Source organism: Brachypodium distachyon, chromosome 4, assembly GCF_000005505.3.
Source record: "Brachypodium distachyon strain Bd21 chromosome 4, Brachypodium_distachyon_v3.0, whole genome shotgun sequence".
Taxonomy (NCBI): domain Eukaryota; kingdom Viridiplantae; phylum Streptophyta; class Magnoliopsida; order Poales; family Poaceae; genus Brachypodium; species Brachypodium distachyon.
Genome location: NC_016134.3, coordinates 39,235,528 through 39,255,841, shown reverse-complemented (window position 1 = coordinate 39,255,841; position 20,314 = coordinate 39,235,528). Strand labels below are relative to the sequence as shown.

The 20,314-nt window shown below is 45.7% G+C and overlaps 2 protein-coding genes across 5 annotated transcripts; one reads left to right on the top strand and one right to left on the bottom strand.

The window, feature by feature from the left end:
• Positions 1-777: 777 nt before the first annotated feature.
• LOC100822798 lies at positions 778-6,294 on the top strand. 3 transcript variants are annotated; one of them, XM_014903242.2, is made up of 8 exons: positions 778-1,152; positions 2,823-3,921; positions 4,018-4,312; positions 4,444-4,650; positions 4,730-4,906; positions 5,075-5,275; positions 5,412-5,525; positions 5,647-6,294. In XM_014903242.2, the coding sequence occupies exons 2-8, from the start codon at positions 2,858-2,860 to the stop codon at positions 5,989-5,991; spliced, it is 2,403 nt and encodes an 800-aa protein (XP_014758728.1). In that variant the 5' UTR covers positions 778-1,152; positions 2,823-2,857; the 3' UTR covers positions 5,992-6,294. The 3 variants fall into 3 exon arrangements, with proteins under 3 accessions (XP_014758728.1, XP_024318897.1, XP_024318896.1); XM_024463129.1 differs by lacking the exon at positions 778-1,152 and adding an exon at positions 2,249-2,282 and having other exon boundaries at positions 4,733-4,906; XM_024463128.1 differs by lacking the exon at positions 778-1,152 and adding an exon at positions 2,249-2,282.
• Positions 6,295-6,547: 253 nt separating this feature from the next.
• LOC106866892 lies at positions 6,548-17,547 on the bottom strand. Of its 2 annotated transcripts, XM_014903300.2 has the most exons (3): positions 16,457-17,547; positions 14,218-16,379; positions 13,511-14,079 (listed from the first exon to the last, which is right to left on the bottom strand). In XM_014903300.2, exons 2-3 carry the CDS (start codon positions 15,287-15,289, stop codon positions 13,664-13,666), a joined length of 1,488 nt encoding a protein of 495 aa, XP_014758786.1. In that variant the 5' UTR covers positions 15,290-16,379; positions 16,457-17,547; the 3' UTR covers positions 13,511-13,663. The 2 variants fall into 2 exon arrangements, with proteins under 2 accessions (XP_024318899.1, XP_014758786.1); XM_024463131.1 differs by lacking the exon at positions 13,511-14,079 and adding an exon at positions 6,548-9,237 and having other exon boundaries at positions 14,218-17,547.
• Positions 17,548-20,314: the final 2,767 nt, after the last annotated feature.

Here is a 20,314-nt window from a genome sequence, read left to right as displayed (position 1 = left end):
ACGACGACGTCGATGGCTTCTGCGGTGACTACTGGAACGACGTCACGGCTCGCGCTTGCTTTAGGAGAGTAGTGGCAAGATTTGGGAATTTCTGAGGTTAGGGTTAGGGATTTAAGCTGCGGGCTAGAACCCATATTTTTCCAGGAGGCCCAACACAAGATTTCAGAAGCCGCAACTTTGCAAAAAGACCCCCCCAAGCCGTGTCAGATGTTTGCGTGGCCTAATTTGGTCCGAAATTGTCATTTTGGACTAAAATGACCCAACTTGTCAAGTTTAAGAAGTCGTTTTTCAAATCCACGAGTTTATGGATGAACGAATGGTATCGCTGGATATTTCTCTTCCTGACTGTTTAGAACGAATGTTCAGGTTCTCACGTAACAATTTCACATTATATACGATTGGAAAAAAAACTCTTAGCTTATAATACTGCTTTGTGAAAATAGCCCATACTATTGAAAATAGCCCATACTATTGAAGCAGAAGGCGGGGAATCGCAAGCCACATCTTATCTTGTACTCACACGGTCATCATGCTCGTCCAAAAGAGAATAAAAATTGCAACCACAGTAGATATAATTCTTGATGTTGGTTGTCCCTAGACCATCATATAAGAACATTCGAAGGGAATATATCGGGTGTGCGCAAAGATATATTCTTTGCACGAAAGCCTAGTAAACAACCCTGCACAAATTCGAAAGAAAAGACTTGTAGGAGTGCTAGACAAAGGGAACGAAGCAGCAGAACAGAAGAGAGGGCTCGCTAACCTCACCGCGCGGTCAGCCGACTCAGAGGCCTCGATATGCACGTCGATTGATTGAAGCAGAGCGCCAGCCCAAACCCAGCACCCTCACGCGGTGCACGCCACTGACGCTCTCGTCTCGCCGCCGCAGCAGCAATAGCATCAACCCAGCCCAGAGGTCGGCGGCCGCGTGTGCGTCCGGCGCCGACCGCGCCCTCACCGGCATTCCGCGCCGCTGATCCGTGCTCCCGCTCCCGCTCCTGCGCCCTCGTTAAGGAGCCAGGTTCCGCTCGGTATTGAAGCCCGCGCCCGCCATTAGAAAAAGGGAAGCGGAGGAAACAACCGCTCGGTTTGATTTGGTTTCGCTCCCCACTGCTCCCGCTCGAGTCGCAGCAACTGCACGAATTTTGCCTGGTGAGGATCGCTCTGCTCTGCGTCTGCTTGCCGTTCCGCTTCCCCTAAATCTACCCCGGATTCTTGTTCTTGCACTGCGGGGAGGGGAGATTTCCGCGCCGTGGCATTTGATTCTAGATTTGAGGATGGTTTGTTTCCTTCTGCTGTAGTATTCGTTTCCGCTTCCTTCTCGTTGCTAGGCCTGTACTGTATAGCAGGGGATCGATCCTGGTCCTGGCCTCCTGGGTACATTACAGTGTTACACTACGCCCAATTATCCCTGTCGGAGCACTTGTGTGTGAGATCGCGGCTCTATAGCTGTCTGATAGTAGCTTGTGGCCTTGTGATCCGCATTCGCGGATTGATGCAACCGTAACTGGTGGCATCTTTGTTATCTAGCCTATTTCTTTAGTTCTCGCTCTCGTTCCTGTCATGGGCGAGCATTTTGTTGTCGTAGCAGACTAGTAGTTTTCTGATGAACTCCACCGGTCCAAGCATCTTGAGTGCGAATTTGGGTTAGTCAGCTATCAGGTGTTCTTTTCCCTAGCCATTCTGATACCTTTTTGCGGTGGATTGATGTGGCAAATTTGTTGCAGCCATAGGAATCGGAGTGCGTTTTCTTTTCCTGCGGGGAATAGGAATCGGAGTGCTGCACTTGCCTATTTAGTTGCTTCGTGTGGTGATTGGTAATTCTCTAGGCAACGACTAGGACTCGTTAATCTCTTGTGGAATCACGTACTTGCTGCCTCACCAGTGCCGAGTTTACATTTGGTACAGTTTGGCAGATCTCAGTGACTCAGTACTCCAGTTTTGGTACACCTTTGTGTCTCTGGCACTATCGTCCGATTGGGAGCTGGGACCTCATTCTCCAATGTAATCCAGTCGAATTGAGGTACAACCTCAGCATGTCCCACCGCCATGTGCCCTCCAACTACCTCCCTTCTCCCCAAGTGAATTGCACAAGGAGACATATCATTAGCGCCAAATTCTATTGTTAGAGCATTAATTGTGCGTTAGATGTTTCTTGAGGTGATTATTTTGCCTAGCTGTCCAGATCTTGAGACTTTTGGGAGAGCATCTGTTTGATCCAGTGTCCTATCGCCTTTTTCCAGCAGAACGTTTGCTTCTTAGTATGCTGGTCAGGCCCTCAGGTACTAGTCATTGTGATGTATACTGGATGCCTTACTACAAGCTGCATTATATATTTATATTATTTTTACGGAACTACCGGCCATTTATTGCCAAGGAAATAATTGGGAAGATCCTGACTGTGGGATGAACCATAAAGAAACACAAAAGAAGGATTAGAGCTTGGGGGGGGGGGGGGGGGGTGATGGGAAACAAAAAAATGAACTAAAAGCTAACACTATTTGTCTGCTCTGAAACAGTACCACACCTTCAGTCATTTCTCTGCTCTGAAGTTCTACTCGGTTTTGTATTCTCTTCAGATGAAACATGCTATATGTAAATTTTTTTTCCATGTGTCTTTTACCATGACATAATCATTATGATGGACCATCCTGGATATCACTTCTGTTATCATGCATTCTAATATCACTTCATAGTCTATTTTCTTATTTATAAAGAGGGGTTTCCCCTCTGATTTCCATTAATAGAAACCAAGTCTACAGAAGTTCTGCTATCTGCTACACATTTTCTTTTGTTACTAACTTTGTCGATGCTCTGTCTAGGCATCAAGTTTTTAATACATTCTGCAACTACTGAAATGGGTGCTAGGGAGAATGTGGAAGAGAGAAATGACCATTCGAGTGATGTGGAGCAAGATGGTAAACAAGGGAAGGGAGCTGAATCAGACTACGAAGCAGCTAGAGATTCCCTTTCATCTCAAGGTGAGGCTAACTGTAATGAGGATACTAAAGTGAAAAGAGTCTCAAGGGTTCCGAAGAAGCTAGCAAAGAAAGAGTTGAAGTTAAACAGCCCACGTTCAGCCAGAAGTAATTCCGCTCGTCTAGTCAACACTAAGCTGCAATATATTTCACCAAACAAGAACAAATCACCAAGGCCAAGCCAAGTGGATAATGGTGCTAAAACTCTGGAAGTACAAAAGCCTGAAACTGTGGAAGTTCCTTCTTGTCCTTCATCTGATGTTTCGGAGGAAACAAATGATAAAGCTATTGAGGGCGGAACCATTGATGATAAAGTCACTGATGATAAGGCCAATGAGCACAGAGAGACCAATGATGCGGTCATTGAGGGTATAGCGACTGATCATAAGGCCAATGAGGACAAACTGACCGACGATAAGGCCATTGAGGGTATATCTACACATGATAAGGCCACCGAGGTTATAGCTACAAATGACAACACCATTGAGGGCATAGGGACCGATGATGAGGGCATTGAGGGTATAGCGATTGGTGATAGGGCCACTGAAGAGGCTAAGGAGATTGATGTATTGGACGAAGCTCCAAACTGTGATCAGAGTACTGGTACTGAGGATGAAATCGCTGATACCGAACAAAACATACTTGATGAAGACAAATCAGTTGGGTATGAAAAGAATGATGAAAAGTTCGAGGAACTAGAATCAAAAATTGAAAAGCTAGAACAAGAGCTACGTGAAGTTGCTGCCCTCGAGGTTTCTCTCTACTCTATTGTGCCAGAGCACGGGTGTTCGTCACATAAGTTGCATACACCAGCTCGGCGTCTGTCTAGGTTATACATTCATGCATCAAAATTTTGGTCCCCAGAGAAGAAAGCATCTGTTGGGAAAAACTCTGTTTCTGGACTTGTGCTTGTTGCAAAGTCTTGCGGCAATGATGTTTCAAGGTAAACAAGGGCTATATTATGTCTAAATTCTTTCGGCACATGGCCATCAGTATTATCTCCTGCTGACTTTGATTTAAGAGTCTAATTTCAATGTAGGTTGACATTCTGGCTATCGAACACAGTTGTCCTAAGAGAGATCATTGCACAAACCTTTGGCATTTCAAACCAATCAACTACTGTTATGAAGGCTTTTACACCAAAAAGTAGTGCAAATAAGCTTTACAAGAATTCTCCGCCAATGCGATGGAAAACCAACTCCAGTGTCAAGCATGCTAGACCTACTATCATGCAGTTTCCTGAGGATTGGCAGGAAACTTCTACGATCTTGGGGGCACTGGAGAAGATTGAATCTTGGATCTTTTCTCGGATTGTTGAGTCTGTGTGGTGGCAGGTAAAAGGTTCACCTCATACAAACTTGACAATTTTTTCAGAACCTTAAACTTGGCTTGCATGCCTAAAACATGACTAGTGAATTCCAATTCATTCATGTTGTCAAAATTCTAAGGGGTATTTCTCTTCCAGGCACTGACACCCCGTATGCACACTCCCGTAGAAGATTCATCAACTCCAAACACTGGGGGACTGTTAGGGCATTCTTTGGGTGATCAGCATCAAGGCACCTTTTCTATTAATCTCTGGAAGACAGCATTTTGCGATGTGTTCAACAGAATATGTCCTCTTCGTGCTGGTGGACATGAGTGTGGCTGCTTACCTGTATTGGCAGAACTGGTATGCTTTAAGTTCTCTTTCATAATTTGGGAAGAATAATATTTTTTGAACTGTGTTTATGATGCTGTTTTGTTATTAGCAGGTGATGGAGCAATGCATAGCTCGTTTAGATGTTGCTTTATTTAACGCCATCCTCCGTGAATCAGAGAATGAGATACCATCTGATCCAATATCCGACCCGATTCTTGATTCAAGGGTTCTGCCAATTCCAGCTGGTGACTTGAGCTTTGGGTCAGGCGCACAGCTGAAGACTTCAGTACGTACCAAATTCCAAAGCAGCTACTATATTTTTAGATTGAGTCGTTATTTCAGCTTGATCCTTGCATTTTCATGAAGAGCAAGGAAACTAGAATAGGGCCTTTTGACAGTCTTCAATCACTCCTTGCAAACAAAATCTACTGTTAACACACAAATACATCCCCAGATTGGAAGCTGGTCTAGGTTGTTAATGGATATGTTTGGCATGGATGGTGATGGCTCTCACAAGGATGGCCAAGATGCAGGAGCAGATCATGATGGTAGAAGAGATGGAGCTGAATCAATTTCTTTTAAGCTGCTCAATGAGTTGAGTGATCTTTTGATGCTCCCAAAGGACATGCTTCTTGAGAAGTCCATCCGGAAAGAGGTCTGTGCCTGCACATAGATCCTTGGTCGTTCTAGTGTCCTTAGATACAATATGCTAACTTGCTAAGTTGTTATGATTTTCTCTTTTATGTAAAGCATCAGGCGTGGTGTGGTTGAATTTCTTAAATTTGTTTTAGGTCTGCCCATCGATGGGCCTTCCACTAGTAACAAGAATACTCTGCAACTTCACTCCTGACGAGTTCTGCCCTGATCATGTCCCTGGCTTAGTCCTAGAGGAGCTGAATTCTGAGGTATGGTTTCTTTTGCTGAAGTAGAAACCCTTATGCTGTATGCTACAAACTTAATGGCGCATACAAAAAATGATAAAGATAATTAGGCTCCATATTGATCCTTGTCATTACTACTGTCCAGAGCTTAGTGGAGCGCTTCACAGAGAAAGACGTGATCAGTACATTCCCATGCATTGCTGCCCCTGTTGTGTACCATGCCCCTCGATTGGAGGATGTAGCCAAGAAAGTGTCTGACACCAGTGGCAATGCAGAGGTGGACCGAAGGGCCTCGATTGTCCAGAGGAGAGGGTACACTAGCGATGATGATCTGGATGACCTAGGCTCTCCCTTGATGTCCCTGTATGATCGGAGCACTCCACCCTCACCTTGTGACGGAGTGGCGTGTTTCAGCACTCGGCGAGCAGGCTCCATGGCAAATGTAAGATATGAGCTCCTGAGAGAAGTATGGTCGGAGCACCTGAAGTGATTGTCCGAGCAAACTTCAAGACCTCATCGGTTGTTTCTTTGTACAAAAGGGTCGTAAGAAACTGTGTGTCCAGAGTGTGAAGAACCTGCTTTGCCTCCAGTGCCGAATAATCAAGGGTACTAGGAAACTTAGTGTTGTTTGCTTTGGTCTCTGGATTTCCCCACTGCAAAAATTCTACCCATTTATTCTTGTATATTGTTATTCGATGATTCCACTCGCAGGTTAAGTTTTTATTTCTGTAACATATATAGCGGAAAGTTGGAATGGAGAGAACGTCTCTGTTTCTCCATTTTATGAATCAAATGTTGATCTGTGGTTCTCTCTCTCAATGCCAGATATTTTATCAAGAGTGGATCCGTCGAAGATCAAAGATTTTTCTTTCACACGTCACTTTTTTTTTCCGAAAAGGAGGTCATTCCCCCAGCCTTTGCATCAATCGATGCACACAGCCATAATATTATTCAACTCGCCTGCTCAAAGTGACGACAAGCTAGGAAAAACAACATATTCCTTCTAGTTTATGGCCCCAGTGTCACCTCAGAACTCGTCAAAGAGGTCGCAAGCCTAACCTGTCTATACCATTCTTCTTCACAGCAACATCATTTGTAGGAAAAACGCACGCATTCCAGTTAACTTGCAGACACGCGACAAGATCGCCGGTCGCTAGACGAGCTACATCTGACGGTAGGTTCTCAAGCCACGCCAAATGTTCAGCTTGGACACTCTGTGAACCCAAAGCAGTCAGCACATGTGCCGGTTTATTACAGACCCGAGAAATATGACAAACTCGAAAAACAATAAAACCCATCCGGAGGATAAACTTGGCCTCCCTGAACATCGCTCCCAACGGACCTGCATCATGATCCGACGAGAGAAGAGGCTTCAGAATTTGATAGTCGGTCTCAATGATAATTCTTCCCATCCCCATCTGCTCAGCATAAAGGCTAGCGCGAATGACTGCTTCAGCTTCAGCTTGTAAGGCCTCCGACGCGTGAGGCAGACGTCCTGCTGCAGCAAACAGGACATCCCCGGCGCTATCCCTGGCGATGCACCCCCAGCCACCGCTCGCACTCTCTGCATGATACGCCCCATCACAGTTAATTTTAACAAAATCTTCAGGCGGCAAGCTCCAGGAAGGGATCAGTCGAGCAACAGTTTCTTTATCCTTCCTCAAGACCGCATTCCATTCGTCTGCATGATGTGTAACCAAAAACTGAAACTCCTCAACGGATGCCATATTTTCCCCACGATTGGATTTGTTCCTCTCCGACCACCAACACCATAAGAAAGCCACAGCCAAACTAGCATCCTTCCTTGGCAAATGCAAGATACAATCAGAGTGACTGCCAACGAGGTGGTACACAAACTCAACTTGAGCCGTACCTCCTCCAGATTCAAGGCACGCCACCTCATTTTCACCAGCTTGCACTTAAAGAATAGATGATTACCATCTTCAAAAAGTGTATGGCAAACTGCACATCGAGTATCAAGCTCAACTCCCCTTCTTGCAATATTCATCCGAAGGGGGTGAGAATTCAGACTGAAACGCCACAAGAAATGACGCGTTTTTGGGGGACAGTCAAAGCTCCACAGGCCATTCCACACTGTCGCCTTCCACTGTTCACCATCCGGCAATGACGATGATGATCGTTCGTCCCTCATACGGCCATACATGTGGACTTTATAAGCAGATTTCACAGAAAAAATTCCCCTCGGATCAAAGTGCCAAGCCGGGAAATCTTCAGCATCTTCATATACCGGGATTTTAAGCACAATGTCAGCATCATCAGGGGGCAAGGTATCTCTGACTAGATCCACATCCCACGCACCAGTATTGGGGTCAATAAGTTCAACGACATATGTGAGGATACAACCACCGCAGCCCTCTCACTCGCCTCAACAAACCATTGGCGATCCACGGATCAGACCAGATCTTGATATTTTCTCCATTCCCAACTCGATAAATTAGACCATCTTTCACAAGATCAACTCCTTTGAGGATACTTCTCCAAACATAGCTCATTCCAGTCACAGGTTCAGCTGTCAAGATGTTGCCATTTGGAAAATATTTTGCCTGTAGTATTCTTGCACAAAGTGACCCAGGAGCTTGCATAATACGCCAAGCCTGTTTGGCTAGAAGAGCCATATTAAATGAATGCAAATCTCTGAAACCCAGCCCCCCTTCATGCTTTGGCAACTTTAAACGATCCCAACCAACCCAATGCATTTTGTGCTTATCATCATCTTGGTCCCACCAATACCGACAAATAAGCTGACTAATATCATCACAAAGGCTCTTTGTTAAATCGAAACAAGACATAGCATACGTAGGTATAGCTTGAGCAATCGCTTTAATCATAATCTCCTTTCCGGCTCTAGAAGAACTTTCTCTTTCCACCCTTGTATGTGCTTCCAAACTCGCTCCTTCAGATAGCTGAAGCATTCAGTTTTTGATCTTCCAATATAGGTGGGCGGCCCCAGGTACTTTCCTTCGGTCAACTCCGCTCGGAGCCCGAGTATATGCATGATACTACTCCGAGTCCGACGCGAGCAATTGGTGCTAAACATGATAGGAGACTTGTCTCGATTTATGACCTGCCCTGAACCTTGCTCATAGATATGCAGGATATTATTAATTGCATGGGCTGAATCCTCCCTGGTCTCTAACAAAAGCATAGAGTCATCTTCGAAAAGTAGGTGGTTTACCGCTAGTGCCGCCATACATAATTTGATGCCTGTTATGCTCCCTGCAGTTTCAGCATGGACCAGCATGGCCGAAATAGGGTCTCCTTGGCGAATACCTCGGCGCGGAACAAGTTGTACTGTCAATGCACCATTAACACAGAATCGGTATTTAACTGTGGTGACACATTTCATAATATTAGCGACGAAACCATCACAGAAACCCAACTTCACCAGCACTTCTCTTAGAAAATTCCATTCAACACGATCATAGGCTTTACTCATATCTAACTTCAAAGCTGCATACGCAGTACCTGATCTCTTCCTTTTCATATAATGTGTCATCTCATATGCCAATATGGTATTATCTGAGATCAAGCGTCCAGGCACAAAAGCGCTTTGATTCTCTAAAATGATATCTCCCAAGATACACTTTAGCCGGTTCGCCAACACCTTCGAGACAAGCTTGTACACGACATTGCAGAGACTGCTTGGGCGTAGATCCTTCATACGTTCTGGATTCTGAACCTTCGGGATGAGCACAACAATTGTTTCAGTCCATCCCTGTTGGAAGTAGGACTTAAATGTAATTTGGACAGAGTTAGATGACTAAAATAAAAAGGAGCAAATGAATATGTAGAGGGGAGTGAGATGCAGTGTGTAGAAGCTTCAGTTTTCTTCTCCCATCACCCGTGTACTCTGCACATACTCCATGAATGTAATCCATGCTCTGTGTGAGTCATTTAGTGAGTTTCTTCTGTACTTTGTGAGTGATTGTTACATGGTATCAGAGCAGCTACGATTCCTTTGCGATTCTGCTGCGATTTTGAGCCAATTTGGTAGTTGAGGCAGGAGGTCTCGCCCGGAGTCAAACGGCGATTCTCCAGCTGATTTGGTGGTCGTCATCTTGCTGCATTGTTTCGGTCCAAGTCTTCACCAGCTTTGAGCAGAAGACCTGTGAGTCTTCATTTGCTAGTTTGGCTGCTGTCTAAATTGCAATTAGCAACCACAAGTCAAGACGTGAAGGTCTTGTATGCTTGATTCCTAGCCGGATTAAATAATATATCTTGCTAGTGCTGTTACTACTTGGTGTTTGTCTCTGGAATTGTTGCACGGTGGAAGGATTGGGCAGTGGAGTACTAGCTAGATAATCATCTCGGTTTGCTGTTGCTTGGACCTGTATCCGTTTCTTCACTGCTCTACAGGTGTTTGATGAAATGTCTAGCAGCACAATGTCTACTCTGTTGAAGACGACATACAAACGTTTGATGAAATGTGAGCATTGTGGTCGGATGGGGCATGCCAAAGCTTTTTGCTGGGATCTCTCTGGTAAGTTGGGACAGCACAGTCCAAGAAGTGGTTATGACTTTCAAAATGACAAGAACAGTAAACAAGAAAGTTTCAAACTTTGTTTAGTATTGCACTTGAGAAAGGGTTGGTTCCAGTCCTTATGAGCCATGATGAGTATGAACTGTGGAAACTTGTGAAGCAATTGGTACAATCATCCAAAGAGTTTAAATCTAAATTTGTGGCTGACACTTCCAAAGGGCCTAGAGAAGGTAGCGGTTCCCTGTGTGCTGGTAGTGAGAATTATTTATCAACTCCATGGATTATAGATTCAGGCGCAACAAATCACATGACAGGATCATCGAAGAAATTCTTATCATATGCGCCTCCGTCAGGGAAGGAAAGAGTACGTATAGCTGATGGATCTTCAGCACCTATCATGGGTTGTGGGACTGTTGACTGTACCACATCCCTAACTTTAAATCCTGTGTTGCATGTCCCAAACTTTCCTGTGAATTTGTTATCAGTCAGCTCTATCACAAAATCTCTAAATTGCAGAGCTGTGTTTGAGCCTACATTCTGTATATTTCAAGAGCTGAAGTCCGGAAGGATTATTGGGACTGGAACTGAATTTGATGGTCTATACTATCTCGACAAAGAAGCAACTCCATTGGCGCTTAACACAATGAATACTTCTGCTACCGATGAGTTGCTCTTATTGCACTACAGACTTGGACATCCATCGTTCCAATCCCTTGGCCGTATGTTCCCTTCTCTATTTACTGCATGTTGCAAGGAAAAACTGCTATGTGATGTTTGTGAATTGGCCAAACACACAAGAACTAATTATCCTGCTAGTGGTGAAAGATGCAATGTGCCTTTTGAAGTAGTGCACTCTGATGTTTGGAGTCCTTCAAAAGTAACCTCTCTTTTAGGAGAGCGTTGGTATGTAACCTTTATTGATGGATTCAGCAGGTGCACCTGGCTATACCTTTTGAAGCATAAATCTGAGGTAATGTCTGCTTTTAAAGATTTCTATAATCTGGTCTCTGATCAATACAATGCAAATGTGAAGGTATTCAGGTCAGATAATGGAACTGAATATGTTAATGGGGACTTTGATGGTTTTCTCGCTTCTCATGGCATTATACACCAGACAACATGTGTAAATACAGCTGAACAAAATGGAGTGGTGGAACGGAAAAACAGACACTTGCTTGAAGTAGCTCGGTCCCTTATGTTCAAGATGAATGTCCCGAAATTTCTCTAGGGTGAGGCGGTTAAAACTGCAGCATACTTAATCAATCGTATGCCATCAAGGATTCTAGGCTACAAAACTCCAGTTGAATGCTTAAGTGGTACTAATGATTTTATTGTGCCACCCAAGATATTTGGATGCACATGTTTTGTCCATGATTACAGGAACTCGGTTGGAAAACTTGATCCGCGTGCTATAAAGTGTATCTTTGTGGGATATTCACCTAAGCAGAAGGGATACCGTTGCTGGAGTCCTACACAAAGAAGATTTTTTGTGAGTATGGATGTTACCTTTCATGAAAAAGAACCCTTCTATTCGTCAAATGGCAACAATATCCATAGTATTCATAGTAAGGGGGAGAACTCAGATATACAGACTAATCCTGGAAGTCCGGTATTGATTTCTTTAATTGATGTATTTCAGCGGAAGGATGGAGCAGAGGGGGAGAAAACTGTAACTATCAGTGAAGAAGAAGAAGTTTGTGATATTTACCCACATGATCAAAATATAGATATAGGTGATGCAGGTACTGATGCTAGTACACCTGAAGATTCTAGAGTTCCAAGTGGTGCGCCTACAACTATTGATGCAACGGAAGGAAATGTTGATCATACTTTTGTCCCTGAGAACCCTCCATCACCAAGGGAACTTGTTTCTGGTACTTCAGGAGAAGAAGGTATTGAATCTCTTAGTCTTCCTTTACTCGACCAACCAATCGCATTGAGAAAGACTGCAAGAAAAATTAGTGTACCAGAACGACTGAAAGACTATGTAGGTTATAAACATGATCTCGCAAAATTTTGTTAACTATGAAAGGTGCAGTCCCACCTTTAAAGGGTTTATAGCCTCTTTAGATTCCGCCTGCATTCCTAAAAATTGGGAGGATGCTATGAAGGATCCTAAGTGGAAGGCAGCTATGCTAGAGGAAATGAATGCTCTAGAAAAAAAATAAAACTTGGGAATTGGTTGAGTTACCACCTGGCAAGGAGGCTGTAGGGTGCAAATGGGTATATACTATCAAACATAATCTTGAAGGAAAAATAGAAAGATTTAAGGCTCGTTTGGTTGCGAAAGGTTACTCTCAAACATATGGGATAGATTATGAAGAGACATTTGCACCAGTGGCCAAGATGAATACCATAAGAGCTTTGATATCTTGTGCATCTAATCTTAATTGGGATTTACATCAGTTAGATGTCAAAAATGCATTTCTTCATGGAGATCTTCGCGAAGAAGTGTACATGCATATACCTCCTGGTTTTGGTACAGCTCAAACTGAAGGCAAAGTGCTGAAATTGCATCGGTCCTTGTATGGCTTAAAGCAATCTCCACGTGCTTGGTTTGATCGATTTCGTAAAGCTGTGGTTCAAATGGGATACAAACAGAGTAATGCTGATCATACTCTATTTTATAATCGTAATGGTGATAAAATTGCTATATTGATTGTATATGTTGATGATATTATTATCACAGGAAATGATGGCAGTGAAGTAAAGAGATTAAAGCAGCAACTAACAAAGGAATTTGAAGTTAAGGACCTTGGACAATTGAGATATTTCTTGGGTATCGAAGTGTCACGAAGTGCAAAAGGTATTTACCTCTCACAAAGAAAATATGTTCTGGACTTGTTAAGTGAAACTGGAATGACTGGGTGTCGTCCAGCCTTTACCCCAATTGAAGCGAACCAACGTCTTACTAAAGATGGAGGATCCCCTGTAGATAAAGGGCAATACCAGCGGCTAGTTTGGTGTTTAATTTACTTGTCACACACTCGTCCTGATCTAGCCTTTGCTGTCAGTGTTGTGAGTCAATTTATGCATGATCCTAGAAGTCACCATTTGGATGCTGTGATGAGGATAATACGTTATCTCAAAGGGTGTCCTGGTAGAGGTTTGTTGTATACATCTCATGGTAATTTGCAAGTTGAATGCTATACAGATGCAGATTGGGCAGGCTCAGTGGATGATAGAAGATCAACCTCTGGTTATTGCACCTTCATTGGAGGAAATCTTGTTACTTGGCGAAGTAAGAAGCAGAATGTGGTGGCCAGATCCACAGCTGAAGCAGAGTTCCGAGCCATGGCACACGGGGTATGTGAAGTTCTCTGGTTGAAATTTGTATTAATGGAGTTGGGTTTATTCCAACAGAAGCCGTTATTATTATACTGCGATAACAAGGCTGCACTTGATACTGCTCATAACCCTGTACATCATGGTCGGACAAAACATATCGAGATCGATCGGCACTTTATCAAAGAAAAGCTAGACCAGGGGATCATCTGCATGCCATATGTTAGTTCTTCAAATCAACTTGCTGATGTATTGACTAAAGGTTTATCTGAGAAAATATTTTCTAGCCTGTGTGGCAAGATGTGGCTATATGATGCATTTGCCCCATCTTGAGGGGGAGTGTTGGAAGTAGGACTTAAATGTAATTTGGACAGAGTTAGATGACCAAAATAAAAAGGAGCAAATGAATATGTAGAGGGGAGTGAGATGCAATGTGTAGAAGCTTCAGTTTTTTTCTCCCATCACCCGTGTACTCTGCACATACTCCATGAATGTAATCCATGCTCTGTGTGAATGATTTAGTGAGTTTCTTTTGTACTTTGTGAGTGATTTCCGGTAACTCGCCTCCCTGCAGCACATCTAACACTTCTTGCACGACGGTCTCACCAACCGTGCCCCAAAAGCGCTTATAAAATATGGCAGGCATCCCATCAAGGCCTGGAGCTTTAAGGTCGCCAATGCTCTCCAACGCCTTCCTGACATCTTCCACAATGAAGGGAGCCATCAGTAATATATTCATACTCTCGTTGACCCTAGGGGAAATATGACTGAGCGCTTGTTCATATGCTAAACCTGCCAAGGGGGTAAAGAAAGTCAAAGAAATAATTAGTGACCAGGGCCTTCAAACCCTCCTCCCCTTCAATTTTTTGATTAAATTATGTTTCTTTCTTTCTGAAGCAGCCCGGTGGAAGAAGGACGTATTACGGTCACCTTTCTCCAGCCAGTGGACATGGGCACGTTGTCTCCACACAAGATCATGTTGATCTTCCAGTCTTTCAAGTTTGAAGCGAAGAACCTGCTCCCTTTGGCCAGACCGCGCTGAAATATCCTCTCTCCTACAAGCTTCCAATTCATCCTTCAGTTCCTTTATGCGCTTCTGTAGGTCCCCCAACACATTGCGGATCCAGTCATGCAGGTCCTTGGACACGACACAAAGCCTCTCTGAAGCAGAAACCTGACCACGAAGCCCTGCCATATCCCAGGCGTTCTGTACCACGGCCTCACAATCTTCCTCTAAAAGCCATCGAGCTTCAAAACGTATGACCTGCTGTCCAAAGCTTCTCCCAGACCTTCTACTTCCTTCATTGATAGTAAGAGCAATAGGCCTATGATCTGAATGTTCAGGATCAATATTACGGACCCGGTAATCTGCACAACGATCACACCAAGACATATTTGCAACTACATGATCAAGCCTCTCACGAATATACCCGTCAACTCGGTGATTATTATTACGCCAAGTAAAAACATCTCCCTCAAAACCGAGGTCCTTTAAGCCACAGAAAACAAGCACATCTCTAAAATTATCCAAACATGATTGGGCTCGAGGTGCCCCACCTTGTTTCTCATGAGCGAACAGAATTTCATTGAAATCACCAAGACACACCCATGGGAGATCAGCTTGCTGATGCAACGTCCGAAGAAGACGCAAAGTAAGCTTCTTTTCTTCAGTTCGTGGACTGCCATATAGACCCGTCAGCCTCCATTTGAAACCATCCTGCTCCAACACTTCAACACCAATATGTCCCCTTCCCATCCATCTCAGCGATACATCCACCCCACGCCTCCAAAATAATGCAACACCCCCACTTCTTCCTTCACAATCACGGACCAGCATACCTTGCAATCCTAACATGTTACGAAACTTCTCCATCCTCCTCTTGTCCAGCTTAGTTTCAGACAAGAACAGAATATCAGGGCCCTCCTTCTTCTGCAGTTCCAGAAGACCTCGAATTGCCGGCCTATTCCCCAATCCTCGGCAATTCCAAACGACTATCTTCATTGGTCTTTGCGGAGCTGTTCCGACAGCCCGGCATTCATCTTTTCAAAATCAGCATCTGACATCTTAGCATGCTTTTTAGTTCTTTTTGGGTCCCCTTACCCCAAGTCTTCCACGTCCCCTCTGTCCCTCTTCTGTCCACCAATGTCACCCAAACGTTCGTTTGATTTATTGTTACTTCGTCTACCTTGCAGCTTCTTGTAAGTTTTGCCTTTTTTCATGTTGTCACCTAGTTCAGCCTTCCCCTTCTCCGGTGAGTTGCCAGCATCATCTATCTCACCCTTCCCGTCACTTTGCATGGACTGTATGCTACTGTTCACGTCCACATCGGCCCCTGGCTCGGTATTCTGTGAAGCTCCCTCTCTTCCCTGTCCCCCTAGTGGCTGCACCGAAACTGTCGGAGCGAGCTGCTTCTTCATCTTTTCATTCATTTCTGCCTGTCGAGCATCAGTGGTAGCAGCCTCATCATGCCCACGGGCCACTTGTTTATCCTTCCTCCAATCAGAACTTCCACTGCCCTGTCCCGGAGGGACATAATGCACGTTCCCCGAATGCCTCCCTTCTCGCCAAGCTGGACGATCACCCCAGCTGGTCGATTGCCTCGGTGGCACATACTGAATTCCACTTCCAAACTGAAAGTTTTCTAATACATCTCTTGTACGTATGACCAATTATACCACAGGTATAGCAAAATTCAGGGAGATACTCATAGGTAAACGCACACCAGCGATCCTCCTTTTCCTTTTTCCCTGCATCCATCTGGCCAGCAGCTTTGTCCTCCTCCTCCTCTCTTTCTATAGTAATACCACGCATCAAAGGTCTATCAATCTGCAGCTTCACCTTAATACGAAAAATACGTGCTATGGCCGTTTCATCTTCACCCACATCAACATCCAGAGTTTCGCCCACCACATCTCCAATCATCTCCCCCGCCTGCCTAGTCATTCTTCCCATCGGAAAATTGACACCCTAATCCAGATTGGGACATAAGCAAACTCATACTCATCGACAGTCTTATCCGCAACAAAATCCTCCATTACTAACAAATCATTCCCAAAGTTCCATGGACCATCCTCTAAAGCATGTCTCTTTCCTGCAGGTTGATGCAAACTTACACTAGGATCACGTCACTTGTAATCCGACATCTAGATTTTTTTAGGAAAATCTGACCTCTGATGCACGAATGTCCTGAACATCGTGGCTTGTGCTCGAATCGGTCAACCGGTACAAGTAGCCTCATTTGCTGATTAAGTTATTGGGCCGGCCCATATGACTGAAGTTGCGGTCGAGAAATAGGCCCTTTTCCCTTGGAAAGCCCAACGAAACCGAGAAGAGGAGTTTTCAGGACTGCCTTTGTTTAGGCTGGAGCTGAACTCAAGCTAACTGGAGCTGGAAAAGGCTAATTTTCTGCTGGAGCTGGAAGGCTGGAGCTGAACCTGACTTGCTGTTCGTTTAGCATGATAGTGAAACTGTGGCTGCTCCTGTATGGAAGTGGAATGTGTGTAATGCCCATGTTTGCTGCAATTTTTTATTAAACGCTGAGTTTGACGATGTAAACGCAAATGGAGTTTAAGAGTCAGTTTTGGCGTAAAATACTATTATTTAACTTTAACTGTGGTTGCAGCTGGATGGGTGTGGAATGTCTGAAATGTCTCTGTTTGCTGCAAATTTGATTAAGTGTCGAGTTTGCTGATATAAGTGCAGAGTGCAAGTTTAAGAGTTGTTTTCAATGTAAAATACCTAATTTCAAAATTGTGTGGCAGAGAAATTAAGAGCAGTATCTTATCTAATTCATACATCAGAAATCGTAAATTCCTAAAAAGGAAAACTAAGAACAAATCGGGAGGAATGGGAGAACAAATCTGCTTGGGCGGGTCTGCCTCGATGGAGAAATCGCAGGGGAGCCTTCGGGCGTCGGCCAACAGAGGAAGCAGCGTGGGTCGACGGAGGGGGAGATGGGCCGACGTCCGTGGAGAGGTGGTCGCCGCCGTCCGTGGAGACGAAGTCGCCGTCGTATATGTGGAGGCTTCATGTGTTGGGCGTCGGTCAGTGGTCCGGCGTAGGCGGGCCAACAGAGGAGAAGTTCGGGGGCCGGCGGAGGCGGCGGATCCGGGGGAGGCGGGCCGGCGGCACCCGCAGGCGGCGCTGGATCAGGCTGCTCGCTCGGGAGACGGGGTGGGGAGAGAACGAGGGGATGGAAAGGGGAATAGGCAAGAAAACGATTTGGGTGACGGAGTGGCATTTTGGATGTAAATACGGAACAAGTGACGAGGGTAAAGGGCTTGGGATATTTCACAAGCTCCAGCCTCCGGGAGAAGCACCGAAATAGGTGCTTGTGCTCTTTAGTACAATTTGGCTGAATCTTCTTTCCTCCAGCTAACTGCACATGAGTTGTTTGGTTTAGCTTGTTAGCTTGTAGCCCCAAGAAGCCAAATAAGCATAGGCTGCAGCCTAAACAAAGGACACAGGGCGACTACCGGGTTGGCTTTTGCGGCGGTGCCTGATTACTTCCATGTTCATTCCCGTTCTCTTTCCTGCGCCCTGAAAGCTAATCCGAAATGGACTACAGTTCGGAGACGCGGCACTGGAACAAGGGCTTGGGCGCGCGGGGGATAACGCGTTCTCCCACTCCGAGGCCGAGACGGCGTCTCATGGCTCTGCAAATAAATGTGCACCCAACCCAATTCTCCACAGCCCATCAGATCATCTGCCTGCCCGTTCTCCACCGGTAGCCTCCTCCACAGTTGGTCGCTAGCTTTTGTTGCATCGATCAAGAAGATCAACATCCATGGCGTCCGTCGAGCGAGCGATTGCCAAGGCTGCCGCGGCGCTTCTCCCCGGTCTGCTCCCGACCCCTCCGACGATGAGCACGCCGTCCCCGTGCATCGTCATCATGCCGGCGGCTTCTAACCCCAAGTTTCCTAAACCTGGCCGCGCCGATTCCGCCGATCGCTGGGACGCGTGCAAGAAGAGCCCAGCGTCGTCGTCGTGCGGCAGCACGAGCCCAGGCCGCGCCGACTCCTGCCAGCAGCGCTGGGACATCAACAAGATCAAGAAGAACCCCAGCAGCATGATCTCCGGCAAGCGTCCGCCCAGCCGCGCGTCATCCGCCGATCGCTGGGACGCGCACAAGAAGGCCCGCGACGACGCAGTTTCTGACGCCGAGAGCCAGACGCGCGACCAGGCGATCAGCGAGGACAAGAAGAAGGACGAGGCAACGGAGATGGAAGAGATGGCGTCCCGCACGCACCTGGTGTTCTCTGGACCAACCTTCGTCGCGTCGCCGGAGCCGAGCACGCTGCCCATGCCGGCCTTCTTCTTCGCTCGCCGCCGTGCCGGCATCGGCATGACTCCTCTGCCGGCGCTCGTGCAAGCTAGCACGCTAGTCGCTTAATTGATCGCGCGCACCAACACTTGTAACAGTACTATACTCCCTTCGTTCCTAAATACTTGTCGTGATTTTAGTGCAAATTTGCACTAAAACCACGACAAGTAAATTTGCACTAAAATCATAACAAGTATTTAGAAACAGAGAGAGTACTTTGCAGTATGTTCAGATTCGTCTTGTACGCGCTACGAATCCTACGATGCACCTGATCGAATTGTAATCGATATAGTGTTCAAATGGTTCAGTTGAGTTGATGCCTTGTTCCGTATCTCGATCTTAATTTTCAACTGGTTTCGCAATAATTTGTTGCAATTTTTATTACATGAAAAAAAATGAGTTCAAAATTTGAACTAAAACGACGACTAGAATTTAGAATCGGAGAAGAGTACCATTGATTGGACACAACTAACATACATCGGTGCAGACATCAGCACACCAACTCACCTCCTATGAACGCCAGCAAACCCGTGGTGACTGCCTGTCGAGAGCTCAAGGTGTCACCTATAGGTCCTAGTGTGACGAAACACATGAAACCGTCGAACCACTCGGTTTCAAGCAACTTGAAACAAACTGATTTAAAATGTGTGTGGTTACGCGAACGATTTTTCAATAAGTGTGGTTCGGCGATACGACTGCCCCAAAACTATGGTGTTTTAACATTTACTCCTCTAATTGTACACACTATAGCCACCTTTCTAATTGTACACACCATCGTATATTCATCTCTTTTTTTTTAGAATAATTGGATATTCATTTACTCCCTCCGATCCATATCAGTTGTCGAAATGTTACATGTATCTAGGCGTTTTTAAGCGTAAATAAATTCATATTTGGACAAATTTGAGACAATCAATATGGATCGGAGTGAGTATTGATTTGTTTTCATTGAACGAGCAAACACTTACTTTCCATGGGCCGGCCTGCGAGCCCGTGTATCTCCGCTCTATTGAGCCCAATTGTTGTCATGGCCTGTGCGCCTTCCCATTTGGCCCAGCGGGGAAAGCGTCTTCACCCTGTGCGTCGTCTTCCCATCCTCATGAAGGTCGGTGATGGAGAGACAGCAACTGCCGATGGAAATGGGGTTCATTCCGGAGTCACGGCGTTTTCCCTCTGCTCCATGGAACGTCGGTGGCATCCTCCTAGTCCGAGACGGCGTCTCATGCGCGTGGAAGCAAACGAATAAATATGCACACAACTCAATTCCCACAGCCCATCAAATTAATCGATATCTCTTCGTTCGTCCCCGGCGATCAAGAAGCACCTTTCCTCACTAGGTTTTTGCATTGCACAGACCAAGAAGATCAAGATCTTAGATCCATGGCGTCCGTCGAGCGAGAGCCATGGCCAAGGCTGCCGCGGCGCTTCTCCCCGCTCTGCTCCCGACCCCTCCTTCGATGATCACGCCGTCGTCGCCGTGCATCATCATCCTGCCGGCGGCTTCCAACCCCAAGTTTCCTAAACCTGGCCGCGCCGATTCCGCCGATCGCTGGGACGCGCACAAGAACGACGATAAGACGACGAAACCCAGGTGCTCAGCATCGTCGTGCGGCAGTAGTACCAGCCCAGGCCGTGCCGGCTCCTGCGAGCGCTGGGACATCAACAAGAAGAAACAGAGCCCCATCAGCAGCAGTAGTACTTCA

What these genes read in the sequence shown, in the direction of transcription:
- LOC100822798 (XM_024463128.1), top strand. An exon ending in GCGCACAGCTGAAGACTTCA is followed by an intron (nt 4,907 to 5,074) that starts GTACGTACCAAA and finishes ATACATCCCCAG; the next exon opens with ATTGGAAGCTGGTCTAGGTT. An exon ending in AGAAGTCCATCCGGAAAGAG is followed by an intron (nt 5,276 to 5,411) that starts GTCTGTGCCTGC and finishes AATTTGTTTTAG; the next exon opens with GTCTGCCCATCGATGGGCCT.
- LOC106866892 (XM_014903300.2), bottom strand. Translation starts at nt 15,289, where the DNA reads ATGAAGATAGTCGTTTGGAATTGCCGAGGATTGGGGAATAGGCCGGCA. An exon ending in TGTCCACTGGCTGGAGAAAG is followed by an intron (nt 14,080 to 14,217) that starts GTGACCGTAATA and finishes CCCCCTTGGCAG; the next exon opens with GTTTAGCATATGAACAAGCG.